General features: G+C 39.0%; 1 protein-coding gene across 4 annotated transcripts in view; it reads left to right on the top strand.

The window, feature by feature from the left end:
• Positions 1 to 18,502, top strand: part of Dock7 (dedicator of cytokinesis 7) — a 197,855-nt gene that overhangs the window by 176,249 nt on the left and 3,104 nt on the right. For 2 of the 4 annotated variants that reach the window (XM_059254563.1, XM_059254561.1), the window contains 6 exons: positions 6,380 to 6,514; positions 7,655 to 7,744; positions 7,865 to 8,101; positions 8,462 to 8,605; positions 10,572 to 10,678; positions 17,982 to 18,149. In XM_059254563.1, coding sequence (XP_059110546.1) covers positions 6,380 to 6,514; positions 7,655 to 7,744; positions 7,865 to 8,101; positions 8,462 to 8,605; positions 10,572 to 10,678; positions 17,982 to 18,149 — 881 coding nt within the window. The remainder of the gene's footprint in view (positions 1 to 6,379; positions 6,515 to 7,654; positions 7,745 to 7,864; positions 8,102 to 8,461; positions 8,606 to 10,571; positions 10,679 to 17,981; positions 18,150 to 18,502) is intronic. The other 2 variants (XM_059254562.1, XM_059254560.1) reach the window with 1 other exon arrangement.

Here is an 18,502-nt window from a genome sequence, read left to right as displayed (position 1 = left end):
AGGCAGATGTTACTACTGGATGTCATTCCATTTCTGAAAAAGCACCTACCCTCTGCTTATCTTTATATGAGCCAGCACTTGTACATCTGCCTTCATTCTCCAGATAAAATGTGCATGCCTTATTTATGCTTAAATATGATCTCTTGTTTCTGTGGCTTCATCTAGACATATGCAGAGTCTTGCCACAGCTATTTTCGAGGGATAAAGTTCCTCATGGATATTCTAACATGAAATAGAATTAGCTGAAAACTAGTCATAAAATTAAGAATATGTTAAAACCTCTGAGCAGTTTTTTACAAGTCTGCTTGATGCTAAATCGACCCCTGGACGATGTGCTTTCTGCAGTTGTGACTTACTCCCATTCTCCCATCATGTCACTGCATGGTAAAAGTTACACAGACCTGTCCCTCGTTTGCATTCTTGTCACCGCCTCTACTGGACCCTCAGCTTCAGCATCTGAATTTGTTGCACGTGTTGGTTTTGTTTTTGTTTTTGTTTTTGTTTTTTGCTATCCCTTGTTAAACTTAAGTGGATGCTTGCGTTTTAAAAATGTGTTTGCTGCCATATGCTGCTTAAATGTTTTGAAGTTCCCCTAATTAAAATGCTTTCTGTTTTCTCTCTCTTGCCCCTGGTTGCTGACCTACTCCCTACTTTTACTATTGTCTATTGTGGTAAGTTCCTATCTTGTGAATATTTTCCTGTTTGACTCTGACAGCTTCAATGATTTCATTTTTTTTTTCTCAAACTGTTTCTTAGCTAATTTCTTAGTGTTCTCATAGAACTCTCATAAGATTAATACCTAGTAAGGACAATTTTTATTTGTAGAAGGTTTCTTGACTCTGCAGTGTTCCTAAATTTACATTTTATTCTTGATTCCGTAGAAATTATTTGACTTGGCAAAGCTTTCTGGAGAGGAGAGAGAGCCCTCAACTATAATATTTAGCAGTTTACTAAAGTATTTACATGTCAGTGATCTGTTGTGAAATTCTGCCACTGTTGACTGCTCTGCCACATTTTGCTCCTTATTATCTGTCTGCTGTTTGCTTTTATTTTAATTTTTCCCAAAGTCCATTTGTTCTTCTTGAAATAATAGGAAGTAAATCATTTCCTATGGTATACTTAAATTATTTTTTTTAATGTTTCATTTTTGTGTGAATATGGAATGGCCATTTCACATTTTGTGTGCATCCATTTTTTTTTCAAAAGATGCATTTGTTCATTTGCCAAATAGTTATCAATCTGAAATTCGCCACTGGAAGCCGACATTTTCCAAAAACAACTCTTCAAATATTGATAACATAGTTACATGACATTTTCTCTATTAAATATATATATATATATATATATATATATATATATATATATATTACAACCTATTCCTTTAAAAGACATTACCATACCTTACTCCATGTAGCTTGTAGAATCCACCTGCTAGAGAAAATCAAGTTAGCTTTATAAAGATAATCCCTGATGGATTACCAAAGAGAGAGAGATCCACTAGTCTTTGACATAGAAGCATCTAAAATGATTGCCTGAACTTATTACTGAGTTAGGCAAACATAAATGTATTTATACTTTGGTTGTTGTGTGTTAAAAAAACTGGCTACGCTTTTGGCTCCTACACTAATGTTGAGTTAAATATTGTAATTCGTCCAAGTAAATAAGATGAATGCAGAACTAGAATAGCTGATTAAAATGAGGGAAGAATGAACACTGAAGGAGATTTTTTTTTTATTTTGTTTTGTTTTGTTTTAGGATGGAGCATAAAGGTGCTTTTAGGTAGTTGAGTGGAGAATGTGTGATACTTTACAAGAGGAGAGGAAATATAGGTATAAAGCACACATGGGTCTTCACCTCAGGACCCATGAGCTGTGCTGGCTGAGGGGGCAGGGAGTGGGAGGAGCGACAGCTGAGAGGCAGTGCTCTGTGGAGTTGGTGCCTCCCTGGTAGTAGATGTTAAGTGGATCTAGTAAGACCATGCTGTACGACTCTGTTTTGCTTCTCTGCTGGCTTGGGTCAGCAAACTGTAGATGATATTAGATATGACATCTTTTGGGGGGATGGGGATATGTAATAATCAGAACTGAACCTCTGATAAGACTATAGAGCTATACATAGCTAGGCTCTATCTGAGAAGAGTATGTCTGTTAAACGACCACTGATCTTTACATTGGATTTAACAAGAAAGATCTGCAAAATGCAAAAGCAGTTATGGTAGAGGATGGCACTGTAACATGCAGGAAGATAAAACAAACAGAGAAGGGGAGCTAATTCTGTAGTGAATTACTCAGCAGACATGTTTATAATCCCAGGACTCAGGAGGCTGAGGCAGGAAGACCAGGGGTTCAAGGCCAGTCTTAGCTACATAGGGAGTTCTCAGATAACCTGGACTACAAGAAACCCTGTTTTAAAGCCAGAACAAAACAAAAAATAAGTTAAAAATCAGTTGAATTATTCAAAGAAATTCACACGAGTTCTTAAGAAAAACCCGAGAGAAGTGGCGACATTGAAGGTGGTTTTCATGTCCTAGTGTTTGTACTCGTGTGTGGACTGTGGAGAAGAACCCGGATTGGGATTCCACATAAAATACCGGAGTTATCCTCTAGCTCCATCACTTACCACACTGTGATCATAGGCAAGGGGTTTTGTTGTTGTTTTGGTTTGGTTTGGGTTTTTTTGACTTTTTTTTTTTTATCTGTAAGATGAAAAAAATAGTGGTACTAATCGCAGAATTCTACTAAATATTAATGTAATACATGTAGGCTGGGCATACATGTTTGTTGTGTGCCTATAATTTCAGCACTCTGGTGGCTGAAGCAGGAGGACTGAGAGTTCAAGGCCATCATAGGCTACAAAATCTAAAAATAAAATAAAAAGGAAGTTAATATGATACATATAAAGTGTTTACAACACAGTAAATACTCAAAAGCTGTTGAGATCACTTTTTACTGTTGCTTTGTTTACATCACTGATATTAACATAACTGTCACTTGAAATCTGTTGGTTTTGTTGTTGTTGCTATAATTAATGAATTCTAGACAAGTGCTGGACTGCTGAGCTATCACCTAGCTCCTGTTGAAATCTTAATATAAGAGTTAGGTTAATAGGCCAGGTACGATGACACAGGCCTATAATCCCAGCTATTCCAGAGAAGCAGGCAAGAGGATTGCATGTTTGAAGCTAGCCTGGAAACTTCAGCAAGGCCTTGTCTCATGATAGAAAACAGAAAGGAAAAAAGGGTTGAGATCTCATTTCTTTGATAGAGAGTACTTGCCTAAAGCGTGAAAGGCCCTGGGATCAATTCCTATGTGTCCCTCCCCGGCCCTCTCAAAAAAATTAGGTTAATAAAATGTTCCGTGTATTATGTTCCCAAATGGAAATCGTGGCTAGAAGAACCTGATAAATGGTCTTTAAGAAGAATAGACCTAGCAGAAGGGAAAGGTGACCACTGTATAAGGCATGACTGTGCCTGCGTGGAGACCACCTAGCATATTGGAAAGAGCTGAATGAGATAAGCAGAGTCACAGAACTGGGTCATTGTGGAAGTATGCCACTAGCCCGACAGGTTCCTTCCTTCGTAAAGAAAACAAAGCTAGAGCAGATGGAAAGTAGATTGGACATGGGAGGTAATTTTCTTTGCTGGTTCATAGTTTCATCACCCACAGAGTTAAGAAAGCCATAAGTAAAACTGCTTAGGAAGAATATGCCATGTATAGTGTGGGAGTGATGAGAAATTCAGAATGAATTCTGAACAGTAAAGGAAATAATGTTGAATTATAGGAAAGTAATTCAAAACAAAAGCAAGTATCAAAACTGAAAAGAAAATTAAATTCAATGTCTTACTGGAGGTGAAGCTATATGATTATGCTTTGATAAACAGGATACAGTCCAGCAGCTCAGTGATAGTGAGTTCTAAATTGTAATATGGTTGCTCAGATTATTGGCCTTTCCCTTTATCTAGCCTCACCCTCTACACCACACACGCGCGCGCGCACGCATGCACACAGTCCAGGAATTCCTTGTTATTTCTCTGATGCTGTTTTCTTCTGTTCTTCAGTTGATTTCCTCTGCTCCACCTGTTCTCCATCCTCTTGCTCAAATACACCAGATAGGCTCTTGCCTCAGAGCCTTTGCACAGACTTTTCCTCTGGCTGGAATCGATTTTCCCCCAAGAAATCTGTATGACTAGCTTTGCACCTCTTTGCTCAGTTATCACGTGCTTAATGAGACATCCCTCTCCTGTGTCGAATTTGGCGAGTTTGTGTCATAATGCCTGACACACCTTAGGCATCCTGTACTCCAGTGGATGGTTGGATGGTTTCCTTCACATACATTCCGTTGTGGGACAGGATTTGCCCTGTTTTTCTCCTCTGTCTACTGGAATGTCCCCTCTTCTTTTCCTCTGTTTACTTGTCTTTTTTTTTTTTTTTTTTTAAGCCTTGTGGATGGCTAGAGCCTTAACTGTGATTTGGCTCCAACAAGATTAATCTTTGATTCTTGATACTACTCATTATAGTTTATACTGATTTACATTATAATTATTTGATTTCATATTTTATTTTTTTGAGGAGAAAACCTTATTTTTTATTATGTTTGTGAAGATGAATAATAGGTAAATAATAATATCAATATGAAAAGTATGTTAAAAGAGGTAGTTAAATTTTAGTCAGATCCAAAGTCCAGACAGTGAGGCAGGGAACTCATGGGTCCCTTCACCGTCGGGTCACATCACAGTATTGTGTCTGTTCGGGATGACACACACTATGGAGTGTCACCAGAAAGACCAATAAAATGGAAGCAAGATAGTAATTCCTATTATACAAAGACTGAGAATTAGAAAATTTAGGTAAGGGAAGCAAGATCTAATTACTGGCTTTAAATAATATTAAAGATGTAGAATAACATTTTAAACTGGAAACCTCGAGCTCTACAGCTAGAATAGAATATTCTAGTATTTTTGGTTTGAAGAAGTGAGAATTATTCATGTATGAGACATGGCTTGAAAATTAATCAATGATTTGTAAATAGTTATCTTAGATGTTTTGTTTATGCAATGCTTTCTTGCCTTGATTGTGTCAAAGTATATTACTGGCCTCCTGGGATTCTAATACAAATTTTCATGAAATTTATTTAATTCATCCAGAGAGTTCATTTACTGTAAGAATAAATTAATATTTATGTTAAATCTCAAATGAAGTAATTGAAATGTTTTTGTTAGAAATTTCATTTCTTTAGCTCCAAAGTGATTTTTCTTATTATAGCCAAGACTAGGGGCTATTGTACTTTTCCTTGCCTCAGTATTATAAGACTGGTAAACTAGGATCAAAGTTTCTCATTTTACTTAATTATTTATAATATGTGCTGTTCATTTTTTAAATGTATATGCCATCTAGTCTTTCCTATATAGTAAAAAATAAATATAAAACAACTTAGGCTTAAAGAGAATTCAGAGGTACATAATACTTTATATGTTTATATATAGGAGTCACTGTAAAATCTTTCTGAAACAGCTTTGGGACTGCATTCTCAAAAAATTGCATTGGAAATGACCAGATATTACCCTTATTGAAAGAATTGGTTCCCACTGAGTTCATGTGAGAATTAGTGTGACTTTCTGTCCTTGTACCTGCTGGCAGTGTGTGGTTAATGTTAGGTCCTATTACAGTAATTATGTGTTTCTGAGATGTCATACAGGGTATCACTGAAGAGACCAATAAAATGGAAGCAGGGTAGTAATTCTTATTATACAAAGATCAAGAATTGGGAATTTAGTGAGAGTGCTTTTGGTGGTCTTTAAATAGCAGCTCATCTCAAAATTTTATTACCCTGCACTCAGTTTTTTCCCTTTCTATTCCATTTTTACTCTTCCACACACAGATATTTTTATCAGCAGAATGATACTAATTATTTAATTTTACATTTCTGCTTCTGAAGGATCTTGATACTTTACTGATTTTGTACTCTATGCCAGATGCTATCCTTGACTCTTAACTTCTTTTTAATATACTCAAAGAGACTATGAGGATAGTATTGACTTGAAAATATATTAGTGCTGTGTTTAAATTAACTTGGCTTACTTTTATATTAAGACTGTTTGCTTCAATAAGGAAAATAAGTTAATATAGCCCGACTGTAAGGACTTAAAAACTAAGACCATTTTGTTTCATTTGGTTTAAAAAAAAAAAAAAAGCCTGTTTTGCATAATCATTGTTAGAAATAATGAAGAGAAATCATTTTCTTTGTTTTTATCCTCATTTGAAAAACATAATTTTGAGTTAACTTTTTGCAGTGTTTTGGAAATTTTACAATATAGCAATCTAAACATAATGTCAAAAGCAAAAAGTCTTCATATTAAATTTTCTCATTTTCCTAAACCTAGGATGGTAAGCGGATGTTTGGCACCTATTTCCGTGTTGGTTTTTATGGAACCAGGTTCGGGGATTTGGATGAACAGGAGTTTGTGTACAAGGAGCCTGCAATAACCAAACTCGCAGAGATTTCTCACAGACTGGAGGTGAATGCTGTGCTGGTTCACAAATGTCCTCTGATGTTTCTAAAGTGAATAGACTTTCACAGCCAGTTTGTATTGTTACGTAAGCCAGATAGATGTCCTCTGTGGTATATAGGAAAGTTTGAGAGGTGTAACAACACCCTTTCAAATCCTGCAATTCTTTTCTGACAACAGTAATAATTAGTAGCTATACTTTTGAGGCTTTATTTTCACACATTTTCTAAGCTCCATTATCCTTCGGAAATACTCCAGTTTGTCTACACTTGAGAGAGAGACAAGACATTAAGTAGCAGTGTGTAATGAGACAGGAAGCAGAGGCCCAGGAAAGAGCTGACTGGAGTGTTGTCTCTGCTGCCTCACCGTCCAGTGAGACGTCTTCAGAGATTAGCCACTGCAGTCACACCTGGGAACACCTGGTAGAATCCCTTCTTGAGCCCCATGCTTCTCCTAGATGACTGTTTTGTACTGATTGTGTTAACGCATCTTTCCTTTCCAGTTGCTCTTCTGAACCTTCTTTACTGCTCCAAGTGTGGCTCGTGACTCGGGTGCATTAGTGTCACCTAGGAGATCGCTTCAAATGTAGACTCCCCAGACTTTCTAAATCAAAATCTAAATTTTGACAGGATCCCCGAGAGACTTGTGTACACAGAACAGCTTGGGAAGCAGGGCTCTAGGCTTGTTTTTATTCCCAGTTGGTATTAATCCTTACAGCTCACGTTACTGGGCTTGGGTTTCGTAAACTGGCTCAAACTCTGACTTTTTACTTTTTATGAATTAGGTAAGTTTTGAGAAATACTGAGACTGCGTTTCCCAAACTTTGTCATATAAAGCCCTTGTAGGAGGTGTGGGGATAACGCATGGAGATCCTCCCGAGTGGCTGGATTTAAAGGCCTAGTTTTTCCTTCTGAAGAGCCATGACCATTGCCCACGCTGCAGTTCTCTTGAGGACCCCTTGTAAAAACCTGAGTTTTTATTGGAGAAAGTTATATATTTTTTTGGCTGTTATTTAATTGTATGGATGGACATGACATAGAACAAAACTTGCCAAATCCCCATGTCTTGCTGAGGAGACTGTCTCCAGGCCTACTCTGGTTTCCTAATCCTAGGAAATTCATGTAAAAGATTGCCTTCTCTTCATTACAGGGATTTTATGGAGAAAGATTTGGAGAGGATGTGGTTGAAGTAATCAAGGACTCTAATCCTGTAGACAAGTGTAAACTAGATCCTAACAAGGTAGGTTGATACACTGTAATGATGTGTAGTTGCGTCTCTGAAGGTCTCCACGTTATTTTGCTTGACAGATACTAGGTGACAGATTACTGTCAGTGAATAAGGACCTTTTCCCTTTTCCAGGCATACATTCAGATTACCTATGTGGAGCCATTCTTCGACACCTATGAGATGAAGGACAGAATCACTTACTTTGACAAGAATTACAATCTCCGCCGTTTCATGTACTGTACACCCTTCACTTTAGATGGCCGTGCCCATGGGGAACTTCATGAACAGTTCAAACGGAAGACCATTCTGACAACGTCTCACGCCTTTCCTTACATTAAGACGCGGGTCAATGTCACTCACAAAGAAGAGGTAAGTCCACAACTTAGGAAAAAGAATTCATGAAGCAAGTATATTCATGCTGTGAATCGGCATGTGGTTTTAGCAGAAAATACATCCCACCCACTTTGCATACTAGGATTTTCGCCATTGTTATGCATTCATTTTTGGCTGTCTTCTAAGTCCCTAATTCAACATCAGTTTATGGGTTGTTGTTTGTTTGTTTGTTTGTTTTAGAATTTGGTGGTTTTTGTTTTTATTAACTTAGGGATTGAGGTTTAGAATTTTGTTATATGAAAGCTTATCGGTCCCCATTTCTCCTGACTTTATGATTTAAAGCTCATTATGTAGTTTCAGCCAGTATACTGACCTGATTGCTACTGCTTTCCTCAGATAATCTTGACACCAATCGAAGTTGCTATCGAAGACATGCAGAAGAAGACGCAGGAATTGGCATTTGCAACACACCAGGACCCAGCAGACCCCAAAATGCTTCAGATGGTCCTCCAGGGGTCTGTAGGCACAACTGTGAACCAGGTCGGGGCTTTTTGCTGGGTGTGTGCAATTTAACTTACAAAATGCTTCAGATGGTCCTCCAGGGGTCTGTAGGCACAACTGTGAACCAGGTCGGGGCTTTTTGCTGGGTGTGTGCAATTTAACTTACAAACTGGACTTGGAGTAATATTGTAATGTTTACAGAATGACAGAATCATGCAGATCAAGTGGATTAATCACAAGGTACTGAAGTATAAATGGAGGTAAATTGAGAAATGGAAGTTTAATAGCATCTCTGTCATGATTTTCTTACCTCCCTTTTTCACTGCCTAGGCTTATATTTATTATACTATAGGGATTTGATTATTTAAAATAGTCTTTGCTAGACAGTTGTGGTGGCACACGCTTTTAATCCCACACTGGAGAGGCTGAGGCAGGCAGATCTCTGTGAATCCCGCCATCTTGGTCTCCAGAGCAAGTTCCAGGCCTGGCTACATCATGAGACCCTGTCTCATAACAAAACAAAACAATTTCTTCCCTTAAAAAAGTATGCATGATTCAAAAAATACTCATTCCAGAGCTGTGTTGAATACATGTGAACCTCTGCTCTCTTACAATTCTTGATAGTGTTCCTTGTCCAGGTCTTCTGCACAATGACTTCTATAGAGTAAATAATGTGGAGCCACTTTGGAAAATATAATAACATTTGCATATAAGATACCACTATTGTTTGTCATGAATGTTGGAAGCCATTGTGATATCCCTATAGTTGGTTGGCTCAGATAGTCTTGCTCATGATTTTAGGCATGGCCCCAGTCTTAAAGAATAGCCCCAGTTAAGAACATCAAGAAAAGCTTTAGTCAGGTTTTGCATATGTCTTAACTACTCTTTGGATTAAAGAGCAATGCTGAGAAATGCTCTTGTGTAGAACTGAATGAGACCTTTGTGCCCCTAACATATAAATGATGTTTGCTTTTTCCCTTCAAATGATTTAAAAGACAAAAAGGATCATCTTGTTTAATTTACTGCATCAGGAATAACCTTTGCAATGCTGAAGAAAGTTGTTTTTGTAAAATCAACTGTAATAACCAGTGGATTGGGAGATACATTGAAATTTGTGCATCCAGAATAATTAAAAACAAAAATACGAGGCAAAGTGCATTGATGAAATCAGTAGTCCATCCTGAAAGGCTTACTTATTTCTTTTTTTTTTTTTTTTTTGTTAAGATTTATTTATTATGTATACAGCATATATGGCTGCAGGCCAGAAGAGGGCACCAAATCTCATTACAGATGGTTGTGAGCCACCATGTGGTTGCTGGGTATTGAACTCAGGACCTTTGGAAGAGCAGTCAGTACTCTTAACCACTGAGCCATCTCTCCAGCCCTACTTATTTCTTTGAAGGATGAACCAGTAAGAAATGAATCTAGGGCTGGTGAGATGGCTTAGTGGTTAAGAGCACTTGCTGCTCTTCCCCCAAGTTCAATTCCCAGTACCCACATGGCAGCTCACAGCTGTCTCTTTTTCCAGGACATCCAGTGCCTTTTTCTGGTCTCAGTGGGTCCTGCATATACATAATACATACACATACATGCAGGCAAAATACCCATACACATAAAATAGTAAAATTTAAAAAAAAGAAACTAATCTGATTGTAGGAGGAAAGAATGTAGATGTGACTTTAGGAAAATCTGAAGCGGTTTCAGTCCCTGAGGAGTCATAACAGACATGCTAAATTCAGCCCTGTCAGTGGGTCCTACAGGTAAACTCCATGACTCTAAAGAATAAAAACACTTCATTGGCTGGGCGGTGGTGGTGCATGCCTTTAATCCCAGCACTTGGGAGGCAGAGGCAGGTGGATCTTTGTGAGTTCGAGGCCAGCCTGGTCTACAGAGCGAGATCCAGGAAAGGCGCAAGGCTACACAGAGAAACCCTGTCTCGTAAAACCAAAAACAAAAAAACAAAACAAAAAAAAACCCCACTTCTTTGTTCCCTTTTATTTTTCAGGGACCTCTGGAGGTTGCCCAGGTCTTCCTATCTGAAATACCTGGTGACCCAAAGCTCTTCAGACATCACAACAAACTGCGCCTTTGCTTCAAGGATTTTACCAAAAGGTAACTGAGGCTTCTTGCATAAAGAACTTCAAATTAAGAGTGGCCAGTGCCCTCATTTGAGATAAGAGCCACAAGTAACTGTTGAAAAGAGAAAATAGGAATTGGTTCATCATGAAAAGCAATCTGCGTGTGTAGCTAGAGTTTTCCTGCCTTGCCCACAGTCAGGACAAATCTCTGTCACCCGCCAGTCCCACAACCGCTCAGACCCAACCAAGTAAACACAGAGACTTATATTGCTTACAAACTGTATGGCCGTGGCAGGCTTCTTGCTAACTGTTCTTATAGCTTAAATTAATCCATTTCTATAAATCTATACCTTGCCACGTGGCTCATGGCTTACCGGCATCTTCACATGCTGCTTGTCCTGGTGGCAGCTGGCAGTGACTCCTTCTGCCATCCTGTTCTTTCTTTTCTCCTCTCTGTTAGTCTTGCCTATACTTCCTGCCTAGCCATTGGCCAATCGATGTTTTATTTATTGACCAATCAGAGCAACACATTTGCCATACAGAACATCCCACAGCATGCATGTCTTTACTGTTCTTTACTAGCATATACCTGCACCCTTCTATACCCAACTCTTTTAACTTGAAAGCTGCTGTTTATGCCCAAAAATGTAGAACTGTACTTCAGTAGGTAGCACCAGTTTCCCTCTGTCAAGAAACTGGAAGCAAAGGATGTTGAAATCCTAACTCTATCAGTGTATGTATGTCCTTGTCCAGGTCACTTAGTCTTTTATTCTTTAGTTTCCTAACAAATGAAAGATAATGTAATCCCCCTCTCATAGAGAGGTTTATAAACTGGGTTAAGTAACGCATGGGTGTCTAGGGTCTCAAGCATACCCCATTCAGTGAAGGATTAGGAAGACTCCCAGGACTCAGCAGGTAATTGTTCCGGTCACTGTGACTTGTTGCACAGAAAAGATCCAAAGGTGGTGTCACTGAGGGGAAGAGCTCAGAGGACCCTCTGCTAGCACAGACACGGGCTGTGAGGAGTCCTCCAGCAGTAAACCTAACAGAGTGTGGGCAACTCTGGGGAGGGCAGACAGAAGCACGAAACTGGCAGGAGGAAGGCAGATAGGAGCATAGCTGGAACAGCAAGCCCCTCCCCAAATCCAGATTCCCAGAGGCCAGCCGAGAGCCAGCTCTGTAATGAGGCCTTCTAAGGACAGCAGTCTTCGTGTATATAGTCCTAACTTCCCCCAGCACAAAATCGGCTTCAAAGTATTGCTTGACTAATATTTGGCACATAATAGATATTCAATAAATATTAGAATTTGTAACAATAGGGAAAAGTATCAACTCACTACTTAATTCCTAATTTTTATTTACTAACAGTATGATCACAAAAGAGAGAATGATTAATATAACTTGATAGTGTCAGGAAAGATTCCACACATTTTATGTAGACCTTGAAGAATTAATTTTAGGTTTTTGATTTAAACAAAGTAAAAGTAAAAGAAGGTACCAAACCAGGAAAAGACATGAGCCAACTTCAGTTCCTGTGTAAGGATGGTCAGTGATCCAGTGATGCCAAAGACATAGAACCCTGGGGTAGAGCCTATGTAAGGACGGTCAGTGATCCAGTGATGCTGAAGCCATAGAACCGTGGGGTAGGGCCTGTGTAAGGATGGTCAGTGATCCAGTGATGCTGAAACCATAGAACCCTGGGGTAGGGTCTGTGTAAAGATGGTCAGTGATCCAGTGATGCTGAAACCATAGAAACCATAGGGTAGGGCCTATGTAAGGATGGTCAGTGATCCAGTGATGCTGAAGCCATAGAACCATGGGGTAGGGTCTGAGAACCACCTGGGAAGGAACAATAGCAGTCAGAATAGCGTGTCGTGGCTGTAGCTGCAGCCCAGTGGTAGAGCACTTGCCTGGCACATTCAAGGCACTGGATTCAGTCCCCCACACTCCTGAAAGTTTCTCAGAGAGCCACTGGACCATTGAGCAATGACGGAGTGACTGAGTTCCAGCTAACAAAGCATGGAGCTCGAGCCAGAGAACTCAGTCCTGCACTTCCTAACATGGTTTATCTTGTCAATCGTACACTGACTGTGTTTATTAAGTTATAAATAACGTTATTGGACATTGGTTTATCATCAGTAAACGGGGTTGTGCTGCCACTTGCCTTTTCATTGCATTAGCTTTACAAAACTCTCAGTTCCTTCCAGCTGAGCTTTCCAGACACCCAGAATAAAAACTTAAAAAGCTTCATCAGGGGTCTGGGGGACACAGCTCAGCTGGTAGAGTGTTTGTGGAGCATGCATGGAGTCCTGTTAGGTTTGATCTCCAGGACTACATAAAACTGTTAGCACACACCTGTAATCTCAGCACTTGAGAAGTACACACAGGAGGATCAGAAGTTCAGGGACATCCTTTATCCATGAAGTTTGAGGCCAGACTGGACTGAGTCAGACACTGTTACAAAACCAAAAAAATCAGTCACTTATATGAAACTTTGTGATTTTAAAACTTAAATTAATTTGTTTATTTATTTATTTCAAGATAGGGTTTCTCTATGTAACAGTCCTGGCTATCCTGGAACTCACTTTGTAGACCAGGCTGGCCTCAAACTCACTGAGATCCGCCTGCCTCTGCTTCCCAAGTGCTGGGATTAAAGGCGTACACCACCAGTGCCCAGCTACTTAAATTTATTTTTAACTGATACATTGATATGATGTTTTGATCCATGAATACACTACATACATAACGCTCAAATCGGGAGCAAATATATCTACCTCCTCAGATACTTACCATTTCTTAATAGTGAAAATGTTCACAATCTTTTCTAACTTTTTGGGATATACTGTATAAATACTGTTGTCTGTGGTCACCCTACTTTGTAATAGCACGCCATGCTGTCTCACTCCAGTCTAATGTAGCTGAGCATCCTTTGCCAGTTTCTCTGTGCTCCATCCTTCTCCCCAACATCTGGTAACCACTGTTCTAGTCCCAACTTCTCTGGGAATCACATTTTTAGATTACACATGTGCAATACCGGTCTTCCTGAGCTCGACTTAATTCACTTTGCACAGTATCTGTTTTCTTATGTATTATTGTGGATAAGACTTGATTTTAAGGCTAAAATGTGTATATGTACCATGTTTGTATGTTTGTATATGCATGCACACAGAGACCAGAATTTGATATTGGTTGTCTTCCTCAAGCATTTTCCATCTTCTATTTTGAAAAAGTCTTTCCCTGAGCAAACTAGACTGGCTGGCTAGTGAGCCCCAGGGATCCTCCTGTCTCCTCCCTCCACTCCACCCTTCCACCACTGAGAAAATTTCTACATAATTTGGCTTCTCATTGTTGTGGTGGTAGTTTTGATTTTTTCACATGTGTGCTAGGGGATTGGGCTCAGGTCTTCATGCTTGGACTGCTACCTCCCCCATCCCCAGATGACCATCTTTTCACCCTTTTTTATAATTAAATTTGTTCTTTGACAGTTTCATACATTATGTAATGCATTCTGAATTCTCTCACCCTCTACCCTCTCTCATCTTCTGCCCACCTCTGTTAACCCCATTCATCATTTGATAGATGGCTGGCGTAGGTTGTTCCCACTTCTTGGCTATTGTGAATCATGCTCCAGTGAACAGGGTGGGAGTCGGGGTATAAATGTCTCTTTACCTAACATACTGATTTTGTTTCCTTTGGGTGTATACCTGGTTGTGGGTTGCTGTGCCATTTGGTAGTTCCATTTTGTTTTTGTTTTTTAAGCTTCTTTTTATGCATACAAGTGTTTTGCCTATTTGTGTGCCTGTATATCATATGTGTCTCTGGTGCCTGCAGAGGCCAGAAGAGGGAGCTTTGTGCATTGGAATTACAGATGGTTGTGAGCCACTATGTGTGTGCCCTAGCCAAATTCAGGGCCTTGCAAGAGCTGCGCGTGCTCTAACCTGCTAAGTCATCTCTCCAGCCGCCTTTTCTTTTGCTTTTGAAGGTCTTCACAGTTTGCTATAGAGGGTGCATTGACAGCTGTGTGCAAGAGCAGCCTTTTCTCCACTTTCTCACTATCACTTGCTATTTGGTGTCTTTTTAATAGCCATTCTTCTGAATGGGATGAGGTAGTTTTGACTTGCATTTTTCTAATGATTAGTGTGTTGTTAATTTGTGTGTGTGTGTGTGTTATCCATTTGCCTATCTTCTCAGATCAGTATCCATACCTTGTCCATTGTTAGATTTTTTACATTTAAGTTCCTTATGTGCCCTGGATATTAACCCTAAGTCACATGTATATTTTACACATATTTTTGCCCATCTGTAAGTTATTCTTTCACTCTATTGATTATTTCCTGAATTTGCAATAAGATCTTTAATTTGTTGTATCCTATAATGTAACCATTTGACTAGATGGCCTCATGGGATTGGTCTTAGAAAACAGCAAGAAACATAGTTCCTAACATGTTCCTAACAAGACCTGTGCCACTTACTGGCAGATGTACATATTTCATACTTATGGAAATCACAGATTGCTAACACTAATTTCATTATTTGGGAGGTTTAAAACAACAAAATAAGTCCTGCTGTCTTTGGGCCAGGTGATCATGGCACAGTACAAGTTCCTATGGGTTACTGGTATTTAATAATAGATGATCAGATGACTTTCTGCTTGCTATTGTTTTAGGATATTTTATCAGAACTGCAATTGTAAACAGTTGTCTTTTGGGGTGTACTTACTTTGTTTGCTTTTTCTTTTTGGTGCTTGGTATAAAAAGCAGGGTCTCACACAAACAAGGCATGCACAGGACTCTGAGTTGAATCCTAAGCCTAAATAGACTTACTTCAGAGGAATGAACTCTTGTAGTCAACAGGTCTCCTTAGGTGGTACTGTCAGGATAGAGAAATTTCTCCTTTTTGATTATAAAAAAGGCCAAAAAGTTTTTAAATGCTTCATAGTATATACCTTACAGAGAAAGTTACATAGCTAGTGTGGTACACCACATGCCTACAAACCCTACGACTTAGAGCCTGAAACAGGAGGATTGCTGTGAGTTTGAAGTCATCCTGTGTTATATAGTGAGATCCACCCCACTTGGGCTTCAGACTGAAATCTTGTTTCAAAGAAAGAAAAAGAGAGTAGGGGAGTAGAGGAGAAGAAAGAATTAAGAGTTAATACTCCATTTTTATTTTTCTGTTAGCTGTGTTTTTCTACTAACATACACACAACCATAGTTCACAGTTTGCTTGTAATCCTAAATTTTATTTCAATTAAAACCATTATTTAAATGGTGCTATTATTTCATCAGTTTAACTGTTTTGATATTGTTTTTCTCAGTTTGAATTTAAATATGGAGTAATTTATAGCACAGGTCTTCTTTCTTTTGAATTAAAATTTACATCATGAAATGACTGAATGAAAATACATAAACATTTTTATTAGCTCTTAATATAGTATACACCCCAAAATGTCTCAGTATTAATAATACCAAGAATCCAAGGTACTCTAGTCTCAGCCCCCTGCTTTGTTACATAACCCATATAAATAAGGTATCTTCTGCGGATCAATTTTAAGTGACACTTTGGTTTGTTCTTAATTACTAAAAATAATACTTTCTGTGTACTTACTTTTGGTCCGAGGTTTTGTCTTTAAAACTTATCTTCATTAAATCTTGAATTAAAATAATTTATTTCTATACTCTGATGTCATCATCCTCTCCTTCCAGAAATGTCCTAAATTTCTGTTTTCTCATTTGTTTTCTTGTCTTTACAGTTTTATCAGAAATACTGAATCCCTGAATGGTGTGCTGTTTTACATTTTTTAACCTTATATAAATGAATAGTATGTACTGGTTTCTGTCATACGCTGTCTTCAGTGATGATAAGTGTTGTTTTACTTAATGTCTGTTTGTTCCATTATATGAATATATGTGCTTTTGTTCCTCCAACTGGTGTATTTTGGATATACTTGGAGACTCCTGGCTGTGCTCCTATTGCAAAGAATATACATACAAAACATGTACATAGAATAATGTCTGAATGGGATACCAAATGTACAACAGATTTGGGTTTCATGTGTTCACCTAAGTGATAGCATGCTTTTTCCAAAATACATAAACTCATATTTTGAGTTTAGTCTGTTCAAATTGCTTACTCTTCAATATTAACACTGTTTTTATTTTTAAAATTGCATTTTATTTGTGTTTATGTGTGCATGTGCACTCACATGCAAATGCTCTGGACCTGTTTGTGGAGGCCAGAAGACAAATTACAGGAGTCAGTTCTCTTTCCACCACGTGTGTTTCTACGATCAGGTTATCAAGCTTAATGGCCTCTTCTTTATAGTATAAGCATTTAAAGCTATGCATTTCTCTAAGCATCATCTGAGCTGCATTCACAAGCAAGGAGATATTGATACACATATATAGATACGGCTTTGTTGTGTTGAGACAGCCCATGTGAGCCTTGAACTTGCTGTTCTGCTTCAGCTCCTCAGCTGCTAGAACTATAGGTGTGTGCCACACTCTAGCATGTTAAAATGTCTTCTCTTTATCTGTTGAGATCCAGATATTTTTTCTTAACTATTTGAATAAATTGGATAATAATCAAGATCTGTTTATTAAACCAAACCTTTTATATCAATATGGGGGGTTGCAGTAGAGTGCCTATGCCATTGGTACACAGATGAGTGACCAGAATTTCTAAAGAGTTTCTGGTCTAGAAACTGTGTGTGTGTGTGCGTGTGTGTGTGTGTGTGTGTGTGTGTGTGTGTGTGTGTGTGTGTGTGAAGAATCACTTCATTTGGCACAGACAGCTCAGGAGCAACTCAGTGGTAAAGCCCTTGCCTGAAGTTTGATCCCCCAACACTGTGAAAGTCAGATATGGTGGCACACATTTCCCCTACTCAGAAGCTGAGACAGAAGAATCACAAGTTCTAGACCAGCCTGGGCTACAAATTAATGAAATATGTATTTAATGAGTACAGTGAGTGTTTATCACAGCCAGGAAGCAGAGAGCGAGCAACTGGCCAGGAACACAGTATACCTTCAGAGGCACACCACTACTGGACCTACTTCTCCATCCAGGCCACCCTCCTAATAACCCATTGATGAAGTTAGCTCCCTCATGATCCAGTCCTCTCAATATCATGAGCTGGGGTCAAAGCCTTCAACACATCAAGTCTATGGGGCCATATTATACTCAAACCATAACACCACCACAAACCTAAAACAAGACTCATTTGCCATCAGCTGAAGTATGAAATGTCCTCATCACGGTAAATGTGTGTGTGTGTCTGTGGTTAAGACTACACATTTCCAGGAGGGGAATGTCTAAACATGTATTTTCTCACCCCCTAGGTGTGAAGATGCCTTAAGAAAAAATAAGAGCTTAATTGGGCCAGATCAAAAGGAGTATCAGAGAGAACTGGAGAGAAACTATCACCGCCTTAAAGAGGCTCTGCAGCCTCTGATAAACAGAAAAATCCCTCAGCTGTACAAGGCGGCGCTGCCCGTCACCTGCCACAGGTATGCTGCTTCCTCCTCAGAGCTCTTTAGGAAGAGAAAAACTGATGGGTTTGAAGTTTCACAGCCTTTTACTCTACATTTCAGATGCTGTGTCCCCAGAAACCTAACAAATCAACTAGTACATGAACCCTTGCACTTGTCCCCAATCAGTCTGAATGTCAGCTTTCCCTGTGGAAGCCATGCTGACTGGAACAGTACTAAGTCTGCCTTCGTACACCCACCCAAAGTCCTGTCCCAGCTTCTGGCACTTCTGTCAGAGAATTCACTAGTGTTTCATGAGAAGGCCTTCATTTTCCTCAGCCAGAGCCATCAGTATTCTACATCACCTTGCACAGATTAAAGCAGGTGACCTG

The sequence above is a fragment of the Peromyscus eremicus genome, chromosome 2 (assembly GCF_949786415.1).
Source record: "Peromyscus eremicus chromosome 2, PerEre_H2_v1, whole genome shotgun sequence".
NCBI lineage: Eukaryota > Metazoa > Chordata > Mammalia > Rodentia > Cricetidae > Peromyscus > Peromyscus eremicus.
This window is presented reverse-complemented; position numbering and strand designations above follow the sequence as displayed.